General features: G+C 48.1%; 1 protein-coding gene across 3 annotated transcripts in view; it reads left to right on the top strand.

Annotated features, from left to right (window-relative positions):
- ST8SIA5 (ST8 alpha-N-acetyl-neuraminide alpha-2,8-sialyltransferase 5) overlaps positions 1 to 26,299 on the top strand; it is a 102,910-nt gene that overhangs the window by 72,232 nt on the left and 4,379 nt on the right. For 2 of the 3 annotated variants that reach the window (XM_053571719.1, XM_053571720.1), the window contains 4 exons: positions 832 to 976; positions 3,125 to 3,237; positions 5,687 to 5,779; positions 6,892 to 12,118. In XM_053571719.1, the coding sequence (XP_053427694.1) occupies positions 832 to 976; positions 3,125 to 3,237; positions 5,687 to 5,779; positions 6,892 to 7,360 (820 nt within the window). In that variant the 3' untranslated portion in view covers positions 7,361 to 12,118. Of the gene's footprint in view, positions 1 to 831; positions 977 to 3,124; positions 3,238 to 5,686; positions 5,780 to 6,891; positions 12,119 to 26,299 lie in introns of those variants that run through there. The other variant, XM_053571718.1, reaches the window with a different exon arrangement.

The following is a 26,299-nucleotide window of genomic DNA, read 5'->3' as shown; positions in this document are numbered from 1 at the left end:
GGTACTGTTACCAGTCGAGCACACCTGGACATGCTGTGCACATCCATTTTACCTGCAATTCATACACTTCCGAGGAATGCTCAATTTTACTTCCAATAAGATCTCCTAAATGTGTTTACATTTTTTGGCTCTGCCTGGTTATATATATATTAAAATAATCAACTCCCCAAAAAGTCTTCTTTTGGAAGTCAGGCTCTCCTTTCCATAGGAAACCAGCCGGTATCAATCCACTATCTCAATTTCTGACCTTCCCTATTCCTCAATCAGTTTCTAAATTTCAACAGAAATTGCACATTTCTGTTGACCTGTGTGTCTTGGCTTGGTGACCCCACCCGACAAGGTCTGCAAGTACCTTGCGTAGAATCTGACATGGGGCCAAGAATCTGAGGCAGAGCTCTGCCACCCCTGGGTTTTCATTTGGGGCTGGGTAAATGAAGCAGAAGTAGCATGTTTGTGGGGAGCAGTAGAATGCTTGCAGGTCTTGGTGAAAGCTCTCATGGGGACTGCAAATCCTACCAATGGTGGGCACCTATCTGTCAGTGGAACTAACATGGAGTGGGCTTTTGCAAGGCAGCGTCCCAGCCATCCAGGGCTGTCATTCACTCATGAGAGGAAGTGAATGGGGAACCTAGAGAGAAACCTGGCCTGGGCCCTGAGAGGGCATTATCAGGTGAGGCAGGAGGCCTGGGCCTCAGCAGGGGTCACAGGTGTGGTGGAGGGGAAGACCTGGGGGTGGGCGGGCAAGGCTGCAGCTCTCCCATCCCTCTGTTCTTCATGAGGTCTTGCTCTACCCTGCATCACAGTCTCTCCTACACATCTCCCTGCCGGCAGGTCCACCCTGTCCAGGTGCTGCAATGCCCCTGCCTTTCTCTTCACCACCCAGAAGAACACTCCCTTGGGGACGAAGCTCAAGTACGAGGTGGACACGAGTGGCATCTACCACATCAACCAGGAGATCTTCCGCATGTTTCCCAAGGTGCTGCTCTGTGTGGGGTCTGGGGGGGTCTGGGTGCACCACTCACGGTCCCCCCCCTGCACCCACTTGTCTTGGTCCCAGCTGGCCAATTGTCTTAGGCCTGGTAGGCCTCTGGGTTCCCCTCGGGCTTCCATCTGGGCTCAGTGAATGCCAGCTGGCTATTATTCAAGTAACTTTTGGCAAGAAAATGGTTATAAAGTTCCGGGTACTTGTATTGCTTGCAGAAGGCATCCCACAGCTATCTGGGAGAATGATTAAGCTTTCATGCATGCAAAGGTTGTGTGCACAAGAAAGCACAACCTGATACGAATCAAGGCATTGAAAGATTTGGAGCATGCGGATGACCTTGGACAGTTATTTTGTCTTTCAAAGCCTCAGTTTCCTTGTGTGTAACACTGGGGTTTGGATAAGCAATAGGTTCGGCTGCTTCTAACAGAATATCTGAAATATCAGACACTTAAACAACATAAGCATTTATTTTTTTCCTTTCACATAAAAGAATTCTGGAAGTAGGCTGTTCAGGGCTAGAATGGTGGCTCCCTGGTTGTGGGGGACCACAGAATGAACGATTCACAGATTACAGACTCTTGGCGCCTGCACTCACTTGGGCTGACCAGAGGCTCAGATGTACTGCACCACTTTTAGAGATGAAGCCCTGGAACCTACACTATTAGTTGATTCTGACAGGTACCCAGGTGCAGTGGTGGTGCCACCTCTGAAGAGGAGGAAGCTTGCATAAGGCATGTTCATAACCACAGCCTAGAGAGCTCTGGGCTCAGGGCAATACTTAGTGGGCCCAATGATGAGTGGTAGTAAGTGCAGGTCTTTCTGGAAGAAATCTGAGGGCTTAGGCTGCCCTTGTTGAGGGCATTCTAATAATCCAAGCCCATACGTAGTGTCCCTGTGTCTGTTACTGGTACCAGAGTGCACTGCTAAGACTGAGGCATTCTGGGGGCATAGGAGAGTTGCTGAAGGTGAGAGGTGTCAAGTGTCTCTTCCTCCCTCACAGTGATAGAGGAGGGTGGCCTGAAACATGAGGCTGGTAACACCAGTGGGTACAGCGCAGCGTACCTGGTATGACATACAGGTGCAAGGAGAGACAGAGGTCGGGCCTGCCAAGGCCCATGAACACAGAGCAGGGGTCACCAAACATTCTCTGGAAAGGGCCAGATAGTAGCTGTTTTGGGTTCTGTGGGTCAGATTATCTCTGTCACTACTACTCACCTCTATTGCTGCACAAAACAGCTACAGGTTGACTCGCGTAAACAAACAAGAGTGGCTGTATTCCATAGTTTCAGATGTCACAGAATATTCTTCTTTGGGTTGTTTCCAATCATTTAAAAATATAAAATTCATTCTTTGTGGGCCATAAGAAAAAAACAAAGGGTAGGCCAGATGTGGCCCTTGCTGTAGTTTTCTGGCCCCTGAATTAGGGCCTGTGACTCAGAATAGCATTTCTGGAACTTCCTTAAGAATTTCTTTGGGTTTGTAAAAAAATTCAGCTTCCCAACCTCTTATCCCCACCATGGAGGGTCTGATTTCAGGATGCTAAGATAGAGTCCAGAAGTTTATATTTTCAGAAAATATCCAAGGTATTTCTTGATTTACAGAAGTTTGGGAAACACCCATATTGAACATAATAAGCCTTTGGTGATTTTTCAAAAGATGACTTTATTTTCCTTTCTATGGTAAAAGTCAAACAGTATACTTTCCCCCATTGGCTGTGAGACACCCTTGCTTTTCCTGTCCTGTCCCCCTGAGCCTGTCCCTCCAGGGAAAGTGGGCCAGAAGTAAGGCCAGTCTCCTTTAGATTTAGCCTAATTGCTGATGATCCCAGTGCAGTGTGGTTCTCTGGGAGACCCTGCCTGGCAGCAGGCTCCTCTCACGCAGGGCTGGTCAGTGGTGTGTGAAAGCCACCCAGCAGGTATCTGGGTGCCATAGATGGGAGGTACCTTTGGGTCCCTTCTAACAGTAACATGTCTTTTGACTTCCCTTCTCCTTTTTAAAATGGAAAGCCACTTTCCTCCCACATTCCCTGCAAGGCTGTCTCATGGGGCCATGAGATCATAGTGGTAGACGTGGTTGCAGAGTGCCAGATAACAGCAGGGGTGGCCTTGGCTCTGATTGCTGGGCCTGTGTCTCCCCCAGGACATGCCGTACTACCGGTCCCAGTTTAAGAAGTGTGCAGTGGTTGGCAATGGAGGCATCCTAAAGAACAGCCGCTGTGGGAGGGAGATCAACAGCGCCGACTTTGTCTTCCGGTAAAGAGTGCACCTGCCTCGTGAACCCTCCAGCCCTCCTCCTCTGCACTCTCCCCGTATGTGTGGCCCCACCTCCCAGTGCCCAATGCTACCCTTCAAGCAATTAATCCCTCCTCCCCACCCCTGCATACCCTCATGCTCTGGGGTATAGCTTCCTCTCGCCAGCCCCATCCCTTTGGGAAGTCTTTGAACTTTGTCCTCAGTTTCCACATCTGCACAATGGGAGGTATGTAAAGAACAGGGGGTATAACCAATGTGAAGGTGCTGAGGACTCAGGACATGCAGAGCTGTCAGTGATGTCCTCTGGATGGCCATCTCCCAGGATATGTGCCACCCTTCCAGAAGCTCTGGTTGGAACCAAGGCAGCCTTACAGTGGACACCAATATTGGCTTCACCTTGGCTTTAACTAAGTCCTTGTATTTCTTCTACCTTATGTGGATCCCCTTATAAGGATCCCCTTATCTCTCTGGGGGTCCTCCTTTACACCTTTAGCCTGGGTAAAGAAGACACATTAACAATAAGAGCTTAAAGTGGAAAAACTCGGGTTGAGTCTGCAGGACTATCTCATGGGTCATGTATACAGAATAACTAGGCCACTCAGAGTTGGTGGCAGGGAAGGCACAGTAGGTTCAGTGTCACTAGAAGTCCTAAAATAAAGGTGGCTTCTGCATATTTAGTGTTCAAGGCTGTGCAGCTCCAGCCTTTCATCACTTGCTGTCAGGGATCATCTTTCTCTGCTCCTGGGTGAGTGTCAGTCTGTACATTCCCTATGGACAACAGTTGAGTTCAGGATCAGGAGTTAAGGTTCCTCCCACATTGCAGCCTCTGGCCCTCACTGAGTCCTTAGCCCAACAACATTCCTGCCAGGGAGGCAGGGAAAGCCACCTCTTTAAAGAGCCCAGGTCCCTAGGGTCTCCCTAAACTTCAGTCCAGGCTCTACCATGTGACCTCAGGGAAGCTATCTCACTCCTCTGGGCCTTACTTTCCCCATCTGCAAAATAGGGATAATTATGGCAACTTCCTCAGAGTTTGGGGACTAAGTAATGTAATACTTGTAAAGTTTTCAGCATCTGCAGCACTGGACATATACACTGTTAGTGCCTCGTAAGTATCAGTCGTTGTTATTTCCAGGTCCTGCCCTCTCTGCCAGGAATGCTCTCTACCCAGTACCCAACCCCTGCCTTCTCGCTTTGCCAACTCCCACTTGTCCTTCCAAGCTTCACCCAGGAATTATTTCTCCCTGGCTACCACATACAAATGTATGAAACAAAACAATAAAATAAAATAAAATAAATAAAATCAACCACTTGATTTAAGAAACTAAAATGTTCTCAGTCTACCTCTGTTTCCCCCTAAAGGTCATGACTATCCTGAATTTCGTACTACATCATTCTTTCATTGTTAAAAATTGTTTATCACATGTAGATGTATACATAAACAATTTATTGTTAAATTTTGGTTACTTGAGGACTGATTAGTTTCCTATCACTGTTGTAACAAATTACCACAAGTTAGTGGCTTAAAACAACACTAAGTTTATTATCTGACAAAGTATCACTGGGCTAAAGTCAAGGTGTCTGGAGAGCTGCATTCCTTTTGGGGGCACTAGGGGAGGGATCCTGGAAGCTGTCTGCATTCCTTGGCTCATGGCTCCTTCAAAGCCAGTGGCATAGCATCTTTCAGTCTTTCTCTAACTCCACTCTATTATCCCATCTTTTCTTCTCTCTCCTTGTTGTCATATCACCTCTTACAAAAATCCTTGTGATGACCTTGGACACACCCCCCCCGTAGTCCAGGATAATCTCCCTATCTCAAGATCCTTGACTTAATGGCAGGAGCAGAGTCCCCTCTGCCACATATGCAGCATAGTCACAGCTTCTGTGGATTAGGTTGTGGACATCTTTGGGGGCCATTACTTTCCCTACCACAACCACAGAGATTTCCATACATGGTATTCTGCATGCACACTTGTGCCATTTGCTTTTTCACTCAATGCATATTTCATTTCCAAGATTCATCTTTGAGTATGTCCCACATTTATTTAAGCCCTTCTCCTGCCAAAGGACTTTTGCTCGCTTCCTCTTTCAGACCTCAGCTCAAACATAACTTCCTTGGGGAAGTCTTGATTCTCCACATAAAGGGAGGCTGCTTTCCTGCCATCTGTCCTCCTAGAGCCCTGATCCCACCCTCTGGCAGTCCAGGGGCTACTCAGGTTTGTAACTGCACAATGATTGTGGTTTTCCTGTCCCCATGACTAGAACTGCAGCGAGACCAGAGGCTGGGCTGTTTGCTGTCTCCATGCCTGACTCAGAGCAGAAGAACCACTGTTTTATTACCTGGCCATGGAGACCCATGCCCATTTGACTGCCATCCCACCCTTCCCCTATCCCCAGCTCACTTGTCAAATGACTGGCCATCAGCCATTGGGCCGTCTTGTCCCTTCTGCAGGTGCAACTTGCCCCCCATCTCAGAGAAGTATACCATGGATGTGGGGGTGAAAACAGATGTGGTTACCGTGAACCCCAGCATCATCACTGAGAGGTCAGTGGCCCTTTTTCTAGAACTGTGCTCTCCAGTATGGTGCTATTGGAAAGTGTGGCTTGTCCAGGCTGAGAGGTGCCAGTGCTATGTGTAAAACACACAGCAGGTTCCAAAGACTTAATATGAAAAAAGTATGTAGCATGTCTCATTATTTTTTTATATTAATTACATGTTGAAATGATAGTATTTTCCATATAGTAAATTAAATAAAATATAGAATTTAACTTCTCTTATTTCTTTCTACTTCTCAAAATGGGCTTACTAGAACATTTAACATTATCTATGTGGCCTGCATTATTTCTCTGAACAGCACTGGTCTAGACTACCTTTAACTAGAGATGGGTGGGAGAGCCCTTCTGCATATGACAGGGCAGGTGGCTGCCTTCCTGGCTGTGTCCAGGTGGCTCTGGGTAGAAGCTTGGGCAAAGATCTCAACACCCCACATGGCTCCCATCTTGGGATCCTACACTGGGATGTTTTAGGCATAGTAACACCATCCATGTCAGAGGAAGGGTGAGAGGAGGGATGGGTGGGAGATGGGGAGGTGTGAAATTGGATCCGATTGGCCCTGGGAACACCTCATTAAGGTGGGGGACAAAGGCAGCAGCCGTGTGAAGGAGCGCTCAGTGGAGTGAGAGCCCAAGAGGGAAGGCTGCTTCAGGCAGAGAAATTTCCCAAGCTTACAGACAGCTGCTGGGGAGGAGGGGACCGAGCCAGCACAGGCCGCAGCCTTTGGGGGCCAGTCCTGAGCTCTTGGGGAAGACAGTGCATGAGCGTGATGTGAGGGTTCTTGGCCAAGCCTCTTTCCCGCAGTCAGCCCTCCCTGGGGCCACCCTCCTTTAGCGTTCAGCGTTGCCTTCTCCCTGCAGCCACACATTTGATATTTGTTCCCTTGAGTCCCAGTTGCCCTCACTTGCACCCACCGGTAAGAACACAACTGTCCCTGAGAAAGGTCGGACCTTCATCTGCTCAAGCATGTGAGGTGCCAGCAGGCAGGGTGGGCTCAGCAGTCCCCTCCACCTGTAAAGCCCAGAGTGTAGGAGTGGGGAAGCCAGGGCCGCGGGGCACGGAGGGTGGGCGCCGACCCTCTCGCTCTGGCGTCCCTGGTGCAGGTTCCACAAGCTGGAGAAGTGGCGGCGGCCCTTCTACCGTGTGCTGCAGGTGTACGAGAACGCGTCGGTGCTGCTGCCGGCCTTCTACAACACGCGCAACACCGACGTGTCCATCCGCGTCAAGTACGTGCTGGACGACTTCGACTCGCCGCAGGCGGTCTACTATTTCCACCCGCAGTACCTGGTCAACGTGTCGCGCTACTGGCTGAGCCTCGGGGTGCGCGCCAAGCGCATCAGCACCGGCCTCATCCTGGCCACCGCGGCGCTCGAGCTCTGCGAGGAGGTGCACCTGTTCGGCTTCTGGGCCTTCCCCATGAACCCGTCCGGCCTCTACATCACCCACCACTACTACGACAACGTCAAGCCACGGCCCGGGTTCCACGCCATGCCCTCAGAGATCTTCACCTTCCTGCACCTGCACAGCCGCGGCATCCTCCGCGTGCACACGGGCACCTGCAACTGCTGCTGATGCCCAGCCGGGCTGCCGGGCAGACTGGGTCTGGTATGGTGACTAACACCCTTCAGTAGTTCCGCTTTGTGCGTGGGTCCCAGGGTAGGGAGGCAGGGACAGGGGACTAGGGCAGGGTCAGCTCTGTGCTCGGCCTCCTGGACCTGGCCTCTGCCCTGTGCCTCCACCTGCCCGGGGCTAGCATGCTGCTGGGCCTCACCCCAAGATTGGAGGCTGTGGCGATTGCAAGGAAAGAAAAGCACATGCCACCCAGTGTTGTCATCTGAGAGAGCACAAACTGGTCCCTCGTTGCAGCTACAGGAAGCCCTCCAGAGACAGGAATTGAGGGAGAACACAAGACATGCAACAGGACACTTGAGCACAATCAAAATTTCACTCAAACTTGTAGGATCCTGAGATTTATTCTAAGGACTTAGCTCTGAATTGCTATCTAGAATCTCAGAGCTTAGAGGCCAAGCCAGTGGTCAGAACTTCCAGAAAAGAAGAAATTGTCTCAGAGAGGTCCAGGAACTTACCAGATAAGCCACATCACCCAGCACATTTGTAAGGTGACACTGAGATCCAAGGCAAGGCCTGTGTTAGGGGGTCTGCTGAGGACCCCTCAACCTTTCAAACACATCCTCAGACACACACAGTCTTGGTGCCTCCTGGTTCAATCCTGCGCTGATCTTTTGATGAGAAGGAAATAAACCAGACCAGCCATTTGCACTACAGTTTCTAAGCCAGTGTATCGACTTGATAAGTGCTTAGCAATTTGCTTCCTCTTCTGTCTCTCTATTTTCAGCTCCATTTAAACCGGGAGTTATTTATAAAGATCTGTTCCTTTTATGTTTCTGAATACTTGCAGAATCCTGCTGTATCGTGTTCCTCAGTTGGAACCATAAGGCTGGAAAGTGCTAAGTGTCATGCAGAGAGCTTAGTGAATGAGAGCACGTCGTGACCTTTGACACCAGCATCATTGAGGTTTGGCTGTGAAGGCAGGATTTCCCGCGTGCCCGCCTGGGGCCTTCACACACAAGGACTCCCAAGGCCATGGGGAAGTCAGCTGGCCCTAGGCTGAGAGGGGTTGACAAGTCATTTCACATCTGCAATTCATTCCCTTTGCTTCCCCCTGTGGTTTTCCTGCCATTAATGCGACTGTACCTAAGAGACACTGTTGGTAAATTGCCTTAGGACTTAGCTTTGTGGAATCATAGGCTATTAGTGCTACGAGGACTTCAACCCACCTGCTTGGCCTCTTCTCTCCCTCCTTTCTTCTCTCTTTTCCTCTCTCCCTTCCTTCTTCTCTCTGTTCTTCCTTCCCTCCCTTAAACATTTCTAGAAAGCCTCTTCTTTGGTCCGTGGTTGGGCTTAGGAAGACATGATGACAAAGAAAGGCGTTGTCTCTGTGTCTGGGGTGGAGGGTGGACCGTTGACCTGCCCAGTCCCACCTGCTGGGTGCTTTGAATACAGCAGGGAGCAGAACCTTTCATCTTATCACCTCATTTTACAGGCAGAGCCCCGGGCTGGCGAGAGGCAGAGGGGAGCACAGGCTCTGTCCCCAGTCTCTAGGTGCCTTTTCCAGGGCTTCTTTCTTGGTCAGACCTTTCTGGCTTATGTTCCTGCTGGTAGGTTGCTGCGGAGCATGTATGTCTGGCACAGCACGTTCTGAGCTCCAGTCCTGGCTGGAAAAACCTCAGGCTGCTCTGAGCCCTGGTCAGCTGGTCTGTAAAGTAGGAGAGTAGCCAAGAAGAGCGAGTGGGCCCAAACATGTGGTAGACCAGGAAAGATGATACCAGGACAGGGGATGGTGGTTGCTTTCTTGAGTTCTGCGTGTTTCTCCCAAGGAAGGAACTTCTGGGAAAGATTCCAGTTAACTTAGATTTCTAGCCACTGTTCGTGGTTAATGGAACCCAGTGTTTGAAACCTCAGGCTGTCAAAACTGGAAAGCTCGTAAAGGCCATTTTGTCCCACTTAAGGAAACAAGCCCAGAACAGAAACACACCCTAGGTTGAGTCATGCCTGGGGCTCTCCAGGCTTCCTGCTCTGGATAGAACCCTCTACTGGATGTGCTCTGTGTTCCAGAGATGACAGGTGGCTTGGTGGGTCAGACATCAGGGTTCCCACAGCCAAGAGGACTGATCAGAATCTTCCCTGGCCAGGGCCCTTTTATGATCTGTCCATACAGGGATTGGGACACCTGGCTTATGGCTATATTTTAGCCTGTGGATCTTAGGGCAATTCCCTCCTCTCTCTCAGGGTTTCAGATTCCTCGTGTCTACAACTTCAAGCTTAGTAAAGATTTCTAGAGTTTCTACAACCTCCATTTATTTTCAAAGAGGTTCATCGTGTATGGATCTAAGCCATAAATAATACTTATAGTAATAACCAGGATTTATGTGCTTTTGTTCTGCACCAGGCCCTACATTATCTCCTGTAACCATCACAGCACCCCCACTGTACAGGTGAGGAGACTGAGGCTCAGAGCAAATCAGGGAGTTTCCCAGGGTTAGGCACCCAGGTCTGTAGAACCCCAAAGCTTCCCAGCCAGGGCCACCAGGCAGGGCTGGAGCAAGAGGGACTCTGACCACGAGGCCATGGCAGGGTGGTGCTGGATCCTGCCCTAGGGACATATGCTCTGGAGGCTGTCATGGGTCCAGAGGCAATCTCTGCTTATAGGTACCTCCCCCAGCTCTACCCCTGTAGCAGTGCCCACTTACCCACAGTGGCCCTGGAGGGGAACTGTGGCTATCTCCATATTTTTGAGGAAAAGAAAAGATGCTCAGACAGGGTACATGTTAAGTGACAACATGAGTGACTTATCCAGTGCCATCTGGGCATCTAGCGGCTCAGCTGGGACTCACCCAGTCTTCTGGCTTTCAGGCTATGGTCTTTCCTCTGCAGCCAGTGTTTGTAGGAAAAACACTTCTTCAAAGGCCCAGAGAGACCCGGCAGTGACTCTGGAAGCCTTTGGCCATGTTCCGCTCCCTGCTATCACCACCCCACTGGGCAGTGCACACAACCTTTTAAATTATTACCTAAGGAAAATTGATTCCTCACAAACAAAACAACCATCATGTCTTCGTGTGTGCTAAGTCCACTGCTCTAGGCAGCAAAAACAAGCAAATGACTCAGTGTTTAGCCAAGCAAAGAAAAAGAAAATGTGGCTCAAGGTCAGATGCAGCCTCTGAGACCATTTCACATTAACTCTGCCCACCAATCACCTGCTGCCAAGGACAACACCAGCGCTCATCGCGCTTCACCATACTGAGCATGGGGTAGAAGCAACCACTGAGGGGCAAGCAGAGTGCTGGCTGAAACCAGCCACTAATTTGTTGAGTGAATTGGTGGATAGATTATATTTATTGAGTGCTCACTTTGTGCAGGCATTGTGCTAGGTTCCAGGAAACTAGTGATGAATAAAATGTAGTCTCTGCCCTCCTGGGGCTTATGGACTGGTGTGTGTGAACAGACAGATGTTAAATGAAGAATCCTGCAAAAAGCAAGAGGTGGCTGTGCTGAGTACATGGAGTCCAGTCTCAGGGACAGGGATGGAGGTGGTGATGGCTGAAGTTGATTCAGAATTCTGAAGGTTGGAAGCATAAATAGGGTAATTGGCAAAGCAGCAAATATTTCTCCAGTCTCATCCTTGGTATCTGTGTAACATTTGGCAACATCGGCCTCTGGTCTTTTTAGAATCTTTTCCTCCCCTGTTCCTAACAAAGTGTCCTCCCTGACTTCCGTCTTGTCTCTCCCTGAATGCTCCTTCTCAGGCTCCTTAGTTGATGCATATCCTGTGAATCTTCCTCAGCATTCTCCTCTCTTACTAGGAGCGTTCCTGCAGAAATCGCATCTCAAACGATTGTGGCATCTCAAACTCAACATGTCCTCAACTGGTACAGTTTAAAGAACTACCTGGCTCACAGTCTTCCCCCACTACTTGGTAGCTGTGTGAACTTGGAGGAGATCCTGAAGTCCCTGGAGGTTTTGGTTCATCATCTGAACCAAATCCTATTTGAAATGAGGATGCACACGGATCTCATCGGCGGTTGCAGGGGCTAAATGAGATAGTGTTGCACAATGCCCAGCGTGGCCCCCAGCACAAGCTAGACACTCAGTAAAGTGCTGCCTTTGCCCAAAACCTGGGTCACTCTTGCCTCTTCCTTTTTCTGCACTTGTTCTACCTATGTCTTCACTGAATCTTGTCAATTCTAACTCATAAACATCCCTTGAATTCATTCTCTTCCTGCATCCCCTCTGCCACTGCCCCAACTCAGCCCTTCCGACTGATCTTTCTACTTTCAGCGAACTTCCTACTAAACCCCCCTAGTGGCCTGTTGTCTGTCTATACCATGAAGTTCAGATTCCTTACCAAGTCATGAGGGACATGTGCAGACTTGCTCACTTACCTGCCCAGAGACATTCTGCCATTTCCCCATGTCCCAGTACTACTCAAGGCAATGTGACTTCGTTCAGTGGTAAGTTACACATTGCACAGCTATTTGACATGGCTGGGGTGGCCGCCACACTCCCCCTTGCCTTCCTTCTTAGCTGGCTATTTTGGCAGAGAATGTCAGATTACAGCCCCTGTGTCCTCCCGTCTAGTAACCTGGGCATTCTCTCCACTGTGCTTTTGCTGGAACCATCAATGACTTCTGTTAGGACATTCTCACAGCATGTGAGGACATGGAGTGCCTCCATGTCCTTGGCAGTGGGCGGGGTCTGTCTTTTTCCCCAGGGAAGATACAGTATCTAGCCCATTCTCCTGGAGCTCCTCAGCACATGTTTGCTCCAGTAATGAGGTCTCTGGCTACCTAGTGGGCTCTGTGACCTTGTTAATAATAAAAAACTGAGGAACACCTTGGTGAAGTTGTCCAGCCGGGACAGTCCTCTGTTAATTACTTTTTTGCCTAACAGTACATTCTAAACCATCAGAGACTCCCCCGCCTGTCCTCGGGAGCTGTCTGTGTAGTGGTGGCTTATTGCTGTCATCCAGTCTCTGTTGTTCTCTTTTTGTTTATCCTTATTATAATGTTCATCTACTTTTTGCTGGCTAACCCATCTTCTCTCTCTCTCTGTAACATTTACAAAAAGATTGTCTGTTTTTCTTCTTTTCCTCTTCCTCCTTTCCTCAAAACCATCCAGATATGTCAGGATCTTGTATCACTGTGGCAGAAGTACAGGCTGGGTAGTGACATACAAGGGATTTATTAACAGTGTCTCAAAAACCAGAGGAAAATGCTTTACTTATTATTGGCTGGGGAACAGATGAGCTGAGCTTTGCAGAATGCCTGCTCCAGAGGGCCCATGGAAGGCAGGAGCATAGGGTTGTTTCCTTTTGGGAGAGGGGATGACCCTGTTCTGAGTTCAACACATACCCTGGCCTGGTCTCCCTGCAGCAGGGGCAGCCCTCTGGGAGGGAGCAGGTTGTGGTCAAATGGGGCCCGTTACATCCTATGAGGCATCCTAATAAAGGGGAGACTGTAGGTCACGTGCATCAGAATCACCTGGATATGGCCTGGATATGGGAGAGAGGCGGTGCTGCCTGGGAATCAGCATGTGTGAGGTTCTGCCCTGCTTCTGGTTCAGCCATTGCCACCAGGTGAGTGGCAAATATCTGCCTTGAAATTCAGACTGGAGTCTTAAGTGGGAAAAAAATGAAAACAGGAATTTGGCATACACCCCAACTTCTGTGCTTTCTATAAATATAAATATAAAATATAACCCACTATTAAACTGGCAACAAAAATCAAATGATCAGGAATCTGTAACATTTACAAAATCTGTTTTTCTTCAACACAAAAACTTCTTTCTCTCTTTTTTGTTTTGAATTGTGGTAAGTTATACATAATATAAATCTTACTGTCTTAACCACTTTAAGTGTACAGTTCAGTAGTGGTAAGTACATTCATATCGTTGTGCTTTTGTCTCTGGAACTATTTTCTTTTTTTGTTTTTATTATTGGGGATTCATTGAAGGTATAAGAAACCAAGTTACACTGCATTTGTTAGGTAAAGTCCCTCTTATAATTGTGTCTTGCCCCCAAAAGGTGTGCCACACACCGAGATCCCCACCCCTCTCTCTCCTTTCCTCTCTCTGCTCTTCCTTTCCCCAACCCCCTCCCTCCTTCTTTCTCTCTCTGCTCTCCCCTTCCCCCACCCCCCACCATGTACTAGGTCATTAATTGTCCTCGTATGAGAATTGAGTACATAGGATTCATGCTCCTCCATTCTTGTGATGCTTTACTAAGAATAATGTCTTCCACTTCCATCCAGGTTAATACGAGGGATGAAAAGTCTCCATCTTTTTTAATGGCTAAATAGTATTCCATGGTGTACATATACCATAGTTTGTTAATCCATTCCTGGGTTGGTGGGCATTTAGGCTGTTTCCACATTTTGGTGATTGTAAATTGAGCTGTGATAAACAGTCTAGTACAAGTGTCCTTATGATAAAAGGATTTTTTTCCTTCTGGGTAGATGCCCAGTAATGAATTGCAGGATCAAATGGGAGATCTAGCTTGAGTTCTTTGAGGTTTCTCCATACTTCCTTCCAAAAAGGTTGTACTAGTTTGCAGTCCCACCAGCAGTGTAAAAGTGTTCCCTTCTCTCCACATCCACGCCAGCATCTGTAGTTTTGAGATTTTGTGATGTGGGCCATTCTCACTGGGGTTAGATGATATCTCAGGGTGGTTTTGTCTTGCATTTCTCTAATAATTAGGGACAATGAGAATTTTTTCATATGTTTGCTAGCCATATGTCTGTCGTCTTTAGAGAAGTTTCTATTCTTCTCTCTTGCCCATTGATACATGGGATTGTTGGCTTTTTTTTTCATGTGGATTAATTTGAGTTCTCTATAGATCCTAGTTATCAAGCTTTGGTCTGATTCAAAATATGCAAATATCTTTTCCCATTGTGTAGGTTCTCTCTTTGCTTTGGTTGTTGTCTCCTTAGCTGTACAGAAGCTATTCAGTCTAATTAAGTCCCATTTGTTTATTTTTGTTGTTGTTGCTATTGCCATGGAAGTCTTCTTCATAAAGTCTTTCCTCAGGCTGATATCATCAAGTGTTTTTCCTATGCTTTCTTTGAGGATTTTTATCATTTCGTGCCATAAATTTAGGTCTTTTATCCATCTTGAATCAATTTTTGTGAGTGGAGAAAGGTGCAGGTCCAGTTTCAGTCTTCCACAGTTCTCCCAATACCATTTATTGAATAGGGATTTTTTCCCCCAGTGTATGTTCTTGTTTGGTTTATCGAAGATTAGGTGGCTATAAGATGTTAGTTTCATTTCCTGGTTTTCTATTCGATTCCAAATGTCCATGTCTCTATTTTGTGCCAGTACCTCTGGAACTATTTTCATCTTGCAAAACAAAACCCATTAAATGACAATTACTTATTTCCCCCTTCCCCAGCCTCTGCCAACCCCCATTCTGCTTTCTGTCTTTAGGTCCCTCATATAAGGGGAATCATACAATATTTGTCTTTTTGTGATGGGCTTATTTCACAAAGTGTAATGTACCACTTAGGTACAAGCTGCTTTCAAACGACATTCACAGTGTGCAGTGTTCTGATAGCAGAATTCTGATTTTCATGTTTGCCTTGTCCTGGGCCCTTGGTTGATCTCTGGCTTCTGCAGATCGTGGCTCCAGTGCTGAGGGTAAGTGCAGACTTGGTGTTGTTTGGCCAGTTGGGCTTAGCTGTCCTAGCCAGCCGACTCCTGAGACACAATAGCCTTGCCAATCTTTTCTAAGTCTTTAGATATTTTCTACTGCACAGCCTCTTCTGTGAAACATTTATTTTTCATTTCAAAGAAAAAAAATACACACTACCATGACTTCTTGGCCACGAAAGCCAGAAATCAGTGACTATCACTTTAGTTGGGAGTTGGTTCCCTTGGCAACTAAGTCTCTCATTTCCTTCAATTAAATGATCTGCTCAACTTTGGGGTAAAAGTTCTATTTCCTCATGGGATTGAGAATTGTGGTTCTCAGCCCCATGTGAACATTAGGATCACCTGGAAGTCTTTATAAACTAATCATAAGCCTGGTCTTTACCTTCCTAGGGAATTGGCTTCAGTCGGCCTGGGAATAGGGCCCAGTGTCCTTATTTTAAAAGGTCACGTTAAGTGGTTCTGTCACACTGTGGCTGGGAGCCATTACCCTGAAGCAGATGGTCTGTGACTTGGCTTAACATGAGTGTCATACTCGTGGAACCCCACCCCTTATCACAGAGTTAGAGGGGTCTCACACAAGTCTAAGATGTGACCTAGGTTGTCAGGTTTTTCAAACTCTCCAGATGTTTCTATTATGCAGCCAGCTGAGGTTGAGATATACTGAGGTCCTAGATCTGTGACTCTCAAATTGGAGCTTGTGTCAGAACTTGGAAAGCTTCTTGGTAAAGGGACCTTGCCCAGGGTCTCTGATTTGGTGAAGGTTGGGCAGAGCCTCTTTTAACAAGTGCCCAGGAGACGCTGCAGCTGGTCCAGGGGTTGCCCTTGGAGGAGCACTGCTCTAGATGGTCTCTGAACTCCACCAGCCCTGTTCTGCTGTGTCCTTCCTGACTGGGGGTGGGTGGATCCCTCCCTCCTCCAATCTGCTTCAGGCCTGAGACTTCTTATAGGTACCAGCATTTCTTTTTCTGAACATTTTAAATATTTAAATAAGCATTCTGAGATATTTTTAAAGCGAAATCATGTAGATTTCTTCTCCCAGGGTTAGGAAGCTCAGAATATGCCTGGATTAAGAGTTTATCCGGGGCTTGGACTAGGATGCATTTTGTGATCTGAGTAAACTGGGGTTGGTGTCTCTGGAGCTTGGGACCAGCCTGTGCCAGGTAAGTGTCACTGTGTGACTGGGGTTGGGGTAGAATCTGAGTGCCACATTCACATCTTCTAGCACAGGAATGACCTACCTGCCCACCTGGGTGAAAGCCTGGCCTTCTGACGCACAGCATTCTGCCCACCCACTATACTTGAGTGCTTGAAACACAGAAGGTGGCAATGAGGAAACAGCCCCCAGCATTAGAAACTTCCTGACTAAAAGGGCTAGGATCCACACCCACCTCATTATGCTCTTTCTTTTCTGCTAGGCTTGAGTTGAAACCAGCTAGTTAGTACCTGGCGTCTACCACAATCCCACCAACCTCCAGGTATGGTCCCAGCAGTATTATGATCCCTAGTGGGAACCTCAACCCTGTGGGAGCTTAGAATTCAGCATTCAGCCCTTGAAGATCTTGAAGACACAGTAAAGGAGAAAATACTTACTATTTTATTGAATCAAGGTGACAATACACCTTATTTCCCAGGACTGAACCCAGCAAATTCACATGGTCTCAGTAGCCAAGGGCTCAGGTGAAGGAAAATTACTTAGTTTTGAGCCCCTGAAATAGATGCTATAAAGCTGTAAATGAAAGCCCAAACATTTAACTGGCAGCATATACTTATGGCATTAAATTTCATTTTAAATTCAATTCTAATGAACTTGATTTTGGTTTCTAATAATGAAGCAAACTAAGAGAATAATAGGTGTTAGATACAGCAAGAAGGGGCAGCTAAAATCCTGTTCACTCTGGCATTCAGAAGACCCAAACCATGTATCTCAGAAAACTTCAAGTAGCCTGAGGTCTTTGGGGGGCAAGCAGATATTAATATGTCATAGTGATCCTGAGGACAGCAAGGCCTTTCAGCTCAGATCACCCTGTGACATCTACAGAGTGCAGGGGTACAGAAATGTTTGAACAACATTTGATAGACTATCTTTAAGAAGGCAGGGAAGCATTTTGTCTATTTTAGAATTTTTTTCATTCCCAAATACATTAAACTCATTCACAAAATGAATGAGTGCTTGGTGCTTAAATGCTAAACCCTGGGTTATCTTGGCACTCATGCAAGTGAATAGTTCATTATCTGATGACGCAGGATAAGTGACATGGGTAAACTCACTCTTTTGGACTTAACATTCTTCCTCTGACATTGGTGACACTCTATTGCTGCCTCTCTCCTAAGAAGAAAGGACTGTGTGTGTGTGTGTGTGTGTGTGTGTGTGAGAGAGAGAGAGAGAGAGAGAGAGAGAGAGAAGTCCCTTTCCCTTCCCACATCAAAGGGGCCCCACAGCGGGGTCCATGGCATGGCCAGGCCATCCTCTGCATCCCCGATTCTGTCCTTGTGCATGGGAGGCCAGGACCTTGGCTGAGCCCGGGCCGACTCTGCAGTGACTCAGGCCTGGGTTTATTTGTGAATTTAAGAATATAACCTTTTTTCCAGACAGGCGATCATTTCTACTTTCTTTTTTTTTTTTTTTTTGGTTGCAGTTCAGCCGGAGCCAGGTTTGAACCCGCCACCCTCGGTATATGGGGCCGGCGCCTTACCAACTGAGCCACAGGCGCCGCCCTGATCATTTCTACTTTCTAAACATCATCACCACCCATTTCCTCACAAACTTTGCCATGTCCCCGCGAGAAGGACAGGGCAGAGTGCAACTACCCTCCTTAACTGAGGCCCAGAAAGATGACAGTAATGTATCTGGGGCCTGGTGCTACATGGTAGAGGGCTTCAATGGGTGTCGAAACTTCCCCAAGGCAGAGGGGCTGGAAGGCAGGGGCAGTGGCCAGTGTCTTGCTCTCACTTTCTTCTCCCCTCTGAGGTGGCTGCTCCTATCTGATTGGTGTTGGTTCCTCTTTGGGGGCCAAACCCAGGGCACCCAGCGCAGCAGCCTTGGGTGGCTGTACGTCATGGGGCAGGAGGGGAAGCCATGGTGCTTGGCAGGGTCACCCAAGGCCACAGCACCAAGCAAAGCAGGATGTGTGGCGAGGCAGTTAGCCTTGCTGCTGTGACCATTTTGGGAGTGGCTAGTGGGGTCCTAAGTGGCAGCTTTGCTCCTAGAGCCCAGTCTCTTGTTCTCATTCCCAGTGGGACACTTGGCCTTTCCTGGAGCTGGCTGAGCAAGTCCCTCTGCTTCAGATCACCTCGAGCGAAGCTGGTTCCCTAGGGCTCCCACACACTGCACACATGATTTAGGTGTGTGGCAGGGGCTGGGCAGCATGCAGATTCCCTTTCTGGACCAGGCCTGCCTCCATTCAGGGGGCCATAACTTTTCTCTCAATTCTATATTGCCTGAACCGTGCAATACATATATGTGTCCATGTGTTTTCTAAAGATTAACACTTTATCTCAACAAGCATACAATAGGTTGTTCAGTGGTATAGTCTGGAGTTGGTCCCCTGCCACTTCCCACCCAGAATAACAGAAGGATAGACATGGGGGGTCAACAGAGGCACTGTGGACACCTCTTGCCCTGGAGCCAGGTATCCATGTCCTGTGCCGGGGTGTGGCTTCAGCCCAGGTATGATGTTGGTTTCCTTGAGCAGAGGCCCTGCCCAGGGTCTCATAGGAAGGCAGCCAGAGGAGTTTGTCCCTGGGGGGTTAGTGGCACTGACTCATCCCTGGGGGGTCTCCATCAGTTCCTCAGCCCATCCCTCCCTAGCATCCTCTCTAGGAGCTGAGCCCTGCAGAGCCATTCCACTGGGTGAGAATGGGGGGTCCCTGCTGACCTGTGGGCCCCTCTTCCTCTCTCACTTCCTTCCTCTGATCTACTCCTTTCTTGTCCCTGGAGAGAAAGGCTGTGCCACTCTGAGAGTTCGGGGAGGGAGGGCTGTAGCCCTGGTCTTGTTTTATGCAAATTTTGTTCTGGGAGCTGTAGTTCTTACAAACTCCTCAGCATAATTCCAGCTTGTGTGTGGCTGTCCTTGAGTGCCATCATTCTGAACGCTATGCCTGAAAACACAACCCAGGTACTTTGTATCTGTCACTGTGTTTGAAAGGCCCTCAATTTCTATCTAATAACACCAGCCAAATGGTTCATCTAGCTGAGATTCCTTGGCTGTGACTCTGTGAGAGAGAGAGAGAGAGACTGTGTGTGTGTGTTTGGGGCTTGTGCCAGAGTGGGCTGACAGAAGCACAGCCCAGCGTGGAGAGGTTGCTGGGTATTCTGAAGAGCCCACCCTGGCTCACCTCTGGGCAGTGGCAGGGACACATGAGAATCAGGAAGCCTGTCGGTGTTTGGCAGGAGAAGGTGGGCTACTGGGAAGGGCTCTGAGCCCAGATCAAGATGGAGTTGAGTAGAGTGCTAAACTGACGGTGTACAGGGGCATGAAGACTTGGAGAGAAGATCTTGGGGCTTAGCAGAAGGAGGGAGGGTCCCCGAGGGCTGGAGCAGGTGGGTTTGAGATATCCTCATAATTGAAAAAAGGCCCATAGCTAAGCAGACCTGCCTCCCTCTAAGCACAGCATCTCTGTCAAGGTGCAGAGTCACATTGCAGGCATCTGAACACAAACTACCCTCTTACAGAAACCAAACATTGACCTGTCGTTCAGTGCCCATCTTCTTGAGTGTCCTTAGAATAGTAGTATCATACCAAAAAAATTTTGAATTCACGTGCAAACTACCTGCCTGGGGCCTGTCTTCCCCTTGAGATGTAGCCAAGATTGATTGGAGTCCCCAGATCTGCACCTTGGCAAATTCCAAAGCTTCCCAGGAAACATCTTATAGTTGTCACCAAAATTCATCTTAAAGAGGAAATGGTCTTTCTTTGCAAAGAATTTGCAAATGGAATTTCTGAAAAGTCCTAGGGGCTTTCCATGACTTCAGACTCCTGCTTTCAGGCATGTTTCTGTTTTGTATCTGTGGTCCATCCTGGTAATAGATGCAGCCCTTTCCTTGATAATCTATGATCATGTAATATGTTCCAGAGTGTGGTGGGAGGGAATGGGAGAAGGATGGAAACCACTTCCAAACAAACAACTGCAGATAGAGGCAGCCTAAAGTGACCTTGGCCTCACTCCATTTCTCTGGCTCTTCTCTTCCACCTCTTCTCTGCCTCCCTGTTCTCACCTCCCCAACTCCTCTCAATACAAAACACACTGCTCCCATTTTCTCTTTGCAGCCATTTAACATTCTCTGTGTGCCTGTACTCTTACTAAGCATGGGTCTCAGCCCACCTTGCACTTTCCACCTTCCAAAGATGTTTTCTCAAAGGAAGACCATTTCCTCTTTCAAATGAATTTTGGTGACAACTGTAAGATGTTTAAATGTTTAATTATTGTAATTGTGAAATGTCAACTACTCAAACAATGGTGTCTAAGGATTCTATCTGGGGTCATCCTGGACATTGACTCATATTATATCATGGCAAGAAAAAGCTGCCAATCAGGGAAGTGGGACTTCCATAAATATTTTTGAATGAATGAATGAATATATGAATGAGCTGGAGGACCAAAGGCAATTGTAGTTCATTTATTCATTTAATAAATATTTATCAAGTGTGTGCCATTTGTCACTGCACTCATTCATTGATGCAAGTAGGTTTCAAGCCTCTGCTTTGGGCTGGCTACTTGAGAATTTTGGAATACAGGGATGAGCAAATGCACATGCAGTTGCTGTACTCATGAAGCATAGAGTCTGGCCAGAGAAATACAAGTTAAAAAAAAAAAAAAACAACATTCACGCTAAATGTTTAATTATAAACCTGCTACAAAGGAGCATATAAGTGGTAAGAGGCTCAGTCAGGGGGCCCTGCAGGAGGATTGAGCATCAAAGAGAGCTCCCCTGGGGCAGGAGCATTAGCAGGCTGGAGTGGTAGGTAGAGGAATTCCAGGCCGAAGCCACAGTGCTGGGCCCTGTTTGGGGAGAGAGCTGGGAGCCCTCATGGAAGGCCTGCCTGGCTCTTTCATGGAATCTGGTGGGAGACAATGCCAGAGAGCTGGACAGAGGGGAGACCCTTTGCGGAGAGGTTGACCTGAAACCAATGTTGATTCTAAGAGAATCAGCTAGTCCTTGAAGGATCCTAAAGAGAAAGAGGATGTGATCAGATTGGTGCTAAAAAGCTCCCCCTGTCTGCAGTGTGGAGTGTGGAATTTCTGGGGGCTGGAGTGCCTGAAGAGAGCCCAATTAGGAGGCTACTGCTGGTGGTGAGTGCTGGAGTGATGGGTGAGGTGGGGAGGCAGTAGAACCGACAGCTCAGGTCACTCCAGAGAAGCTATGTGGAATAAGCAGACCAGTCAACAAAAATGGCACAGAAGTCTAAGACATTGGCCCACTCCAGAATAGGATTGCTTGCTGGAGGAGAGAGATCACCCAGGGTGACAAGATAGCAAGGTAACAAGATGTCAAGTTGGAAGTTTCAAAGTGCCAGCCACAATGCACACTTCTTCCCAAAGGAGACACTAGACCAGGTACAAAATTTCCAGACAAATGTGCTGAAAACCAGTTAAACTGTTTTGGGTCCCTTCTTGCAGATCAGATACATGAAAGGCATGGCAGAGAATTGAGAGAACTGCTAATTTTGGAGGAGTGTGTGTGTGGGGGGACAGATGTGTGTCAATGATCCCTTCAGGCTCAAGGATTAGTGAGAAGGGCTCCTTCACAGAGTATGGTATAGATGCCCTGCAGGTGGGTCCCTAAGCCTTAGAGCCTGTGGTCTCCCGAGGAAGCTGAGGCTGGGGGCACAGAGCTGGGCTGGCAGAGAACCAAAGGGGTGTGAGGCCTGGTGGCAGGGGTACGTGGTAGGGATGTCAACCAGAGGACACTTAAAAAGGGATTTTGCTGAAGAAGTAGGCTGCCAGGGTGAGGGGACATTGGCAGTGGGAGGCTGTGCATATAGTTCTGGGGCAGAAGTGGAAGTGGGATTCGAACCTGCCCATCCAAAGGAGAGGAATGGCCCGTGTCAGGAAGCCTGGTCAGAAGAAGCCTGGGAATAAAGAGTGTCCCCAGTGAAAAGACGGCTTCAAACATCTGTGAGCCTAGGGGAGTGTACAAAGTCCTCTCATGAGAGTAACCCTGCTTTGTGTGTGTGTGGAGAGCTGGGGTGTATGTCAGAACCCATTGCTGCCAAGACAAAGAGGAGGCCAGCAGGACAGAAGGTGACCATCCCCTTCTGAGGCAGTGCTCAGCTTCTTCAGCCTGCAGGTGCAGGGGCGTGAGATCTGTTTCCTGAAGCTCTGATGCGGGTGGCTCTGGTGGGACACACAATTCTCATTACCGACTTGCAGAGCTGCTTGTCATTTACGACATCTGCAAAATTTTTAAATTACCTGAAAGTGACCCAAACAGTCATAGCCTGTCCAATATTTACTCTAGTGTCAAGGGTAGGATTATCCTCATCAACCAAAAATAAATGTGATTTTTACCCTATCTGTGGGTTCTGCAGACATAATTACAAATCAGTGAGTTTCTGCAGCTACTGAGGTAAGGGCAGGGCAGAGGGAGCTTGAGGAGTGAAGGAGGGTTTTACAGAAGTGGCCAGTAACCAGGTCTTGCCCATCAGAGAAGAGCAAAGCCTTACAAGCAGATGGGTCCGGATATGTAAGCCAGCACGGAATGAATGTGCTCTGACAGGGTGGGTGGGGGCAGAGGCCTGAGACAGGGCTGGAGTAGCTGACGGTTCCAAATTCTGGGGGGACCTAGTCTGAACAATAATAAGTGAAAAAATAATAAATGGGGCTATGGAGTTGGCAGTCGATTTTCTAGGAGACAGGGCAATAAGGGAATAATGTGTTCTCATCAGTTTTCTGGAATGTGGTGGTGGCAGGTATGCAGTGAGGATGATGCCCTAGTGAGATGGCAGGGATTTTCTAGGTGGCAGGGATTTTCTAGGTGATCCCAGTGAGAAAGGTGGGTAGAGGGGACCAAAGCAGTGGCCCTCCCCAGAGAGAGGAGAGGTCTAGCTCCATAGCTGTGGTCTAAGGCGTTTGCCTCTGATGTGAATGGCCAGGTGCGCTATCGATGGAGCCTATTCAGGAAGAGGAGTGGGGCTGGTGGAAATGAGGGTTGGAGAACAGGGTGGGGAGGTGAGAGCCTGCAGGCCTTGGGGAGGGTTAGGATTTATCCTGAGAGTGAGGGAAGCCGCTGGAGGGCATACGGTAGGCAGTGACACTATCTGACTTATTTTTAAGGAACCTCTGCTCTGCTGGGGCAGAGGAGGGAGAAGGCCTGCTTTTCTAACACTCAGGTGGCTGGATCCAAGGTAGCCGTGGGAACCAACATCTCAGTGAACCGGAAAACCACCAATGTCGCAGCACTGAGTCACTCTCCTGCTCGCAGAATAGGACATAGCTCACTTTGGGACACCACAGACCAGCTGGTTACCTTGAGTGAGAAATGAGGGGCAGGTGGTGTGGTGATGTGTGTGTATATGTGTGTGTGTGTGTGCGCTGCAGGGCACAGCAGATGTGCACTCACGTTCTTCACATTTATGAGTGCTCACTACTGCTTCTAATTCGTACATTCAGTTACCATTTCCTGATAGCCACATTCCCCCTCTGCTAGGCACAGGACTTGCTAACAAGGAACTGAAGTTTGGAGGAAAGGGTAGGGAGTTGGGATAGACTGAATTATTGGTCCCAGTTCCCACCCCCTCACTGTGCTCAGACAGCTTGTCACTTTACAGCCCCCCAAACAGAGAACACTTCTTTGCCCCTTGACCATGGGCTTGGCCACATGCATTGTTTTTTTGGCCAAAGGTTGTTGGCAGATGTGATGCAGTAAATGCCTCCCATGTGCTTGCATTGCCCAACTTGCCTTCCGTCTCCCCTGCACTTCTACTGTGGCAATGAAAAGAGCTTTCCCTGGGTGTCTGCTCCCTCAGTGTGGCTCCAGAATGAATCCATGGAAAGCAGAGCTGTCCTGGCCAAGTTCAGCTGCTCCTAGGCTTGATGCAAAGCTGCCAGCTGAGCCCATGCACATGAATTGGCCCAACCCAGCCCTGGACATGTGAGAAATAATGCTTCTGCCACTGAGAGTTTTGTGGTTGCTTGTGTTGTAGCAATAACTGGCTGACACAGAATGCCTGTAATAGCTCTAATGTCAGAGTGGAACTAAGGCTTGCAGAAGGAAAGCATCAAGCATGTTTAGAGAACAGGGATGTATTCAGTTTTCCTACCATGTGGGTTTCACAAGGAGGTGGGTGGGTCAGATTATAGAGCCTCCATTGTCAGCCCCAGGAGCTAGGATTCCATTAGTGTCATAACATTTGGTATTCTTCTGTCAATCTAGCATCCAATCTCCTTCTAAAGCTTGAGATGAGCACAGGTCCTAGTATAGGAGTTGGAAAGACCAAATATATATTCACTTTGCCAGCCTTTCCAGTAAGGGTGCACACCTGTGACTGAGGCTTGACCAGTCAGATGGACAAGCAATCGCCTGAACTGAAAGAAGGCAGCAGAGGCCCTTCTTTCTGACCAGGGCAGCACTATCAGGGTCAGACAACAGCTGTGGTTCTAGCAGCAGCAGCAGCTCAGGCCCAGCACAGGTGGCAGTGGACTGTTCTCCAGGCCAGCACAAGGCCAGGCATCGTTTCCAGGGTACACCTCTAAGTGTGGCTTCTAGACTTTTGGGAAATTCTGATATCCAACCCCTTATTAACTTAAAAAAATAATTTTCTACTTAAACTAGCCATTGGTTTCCATTGCTTGCAATCCAGATTGTAGTGAAGGTTTTTGAGCTGGGAAGTGACATGACCAAAGCGATCCTGCACCAGGAGAATGTACGCAGAGGAGGAGACTGGGTCAATGAGCTCATTGTGCATGTGGGTGTACGTGCGTGTGTGCACATGCAAATGGCCAAGGAGATAAGCAGACCTTCCCCATTAGTAGTAGTTACCTATCCACCCTTTGCATTTTTATCAGTACACAAGAAACCTATGGGACTGCAAGTGTCAGCTTTATCAGTTAGGACTCCTCACCACGTGGCACACTCAGGGCCTCACATCAAGCCTAGATTGGAGAATGTGCCTGGCACTAAGGCTTCCCCCTCACTCTGTTCAGATCTAGACTCTGGCTCTGCTGACATGAGAGGCAGGTCTGCAAAGTATGCCCCAAGCACCCTCTTGCAGCCAGCCATGTGAAGGATCCTCACACCTAAGAGCTGGGGGTGGGAGTCAGGTACATGGCCCGGCCTGACACAGCTAAGCTGTCACATGGACATGGATAGGCAGCACATGAGGAAGGCCACATTAGAGGGACAGGGTAGTGCCACGCCCTGCTCCTAAGGCCAGGAAATGCCTCCTAACACTCCCTCACCCATGCCAGCCCCTGGCAACCACTGGTCATTCTCTGGTTTTACCTTTTGAAGAGTGTTACATGGATGCAATCAGGCAGTATGCACTTTTTCTGATTTCTTTCCCTCTGCATACTGCTTTTCAGATCCACCCATGTTGCAGCATACATCCCCATTTCCTTCCTTTTCATGGCCTAGTAGTATTCCATTATATAGACCAGTGATTTTTCAACCCATGTGCCATGAGAGGATCCTAGGTGTGCTGCAAACATTTTTAAAGATTATTAATTAAATTATTTTTGAAAGAAGTTCAAAACACTGTAAGTATATTCTTTCACTTTACTCCTTTTTTGGTTAACATAAAAGTTATAGGTTCAAGTGTGCTGTGAGATAGAAAAGGTTGAAAAACACTGGTATAGGTGGACTTCCATTTGTTTCTCCACTGGCCAGTTGCTGAACATCTGAGCTGCATCTAGTTTTTCTTTATGAGTGAAGCCTCTGTGAATATTTACAAACAGTTCCTATGTGGACATACATTTTCATTTCCCTTGGGTGTGTACCCAGGAGTGTATCTCTGGGCTGTATGAGAAATGTTTAGATTTATAAGGAAGTGCTATTCTTCCAAAGTGACTGTCCCCTTTTACACTCCCACCAGCAGTGTGAGAGTTCTAGTTGCTCCATGTCCCCATCAGCTCTTGGTATCTGTGATGTTAATATTAGGTGTCAAGTTGATTGGATTAAGGGGTACCTAGCTTTGCAGGTAAAGAGTGATTTCTGCTGGTGTCTGTAAGGGTGTTTCCAGAGGAGGTGGGCGTGGTGAGTGAGGAAGATCTGCCTTCAGTGTGAACAGGAACTTCCAATCAGTTGGGGCCCCAGAAAGAACAGAAAAACAAAGGAAAGGAAAATTTCTCTCT

Source organism: Nycticebus coucang, chromosome 19, assembly GCF_027406575.1.
Source record: "Nycticebus coucang isolate mNycCou1 chromosome 19, mNycCou1.pri, whole genome shotgun sequence".
Lineage (NCBI taxonomy): Eukaryota > Metazoa > Chordata > Mammalia > Primates > Lorisidae > Nycticebus > Nycticebus coucang.
This window is presented reverse-complemented; position numbering and strand designations above follow the sequence as displayed.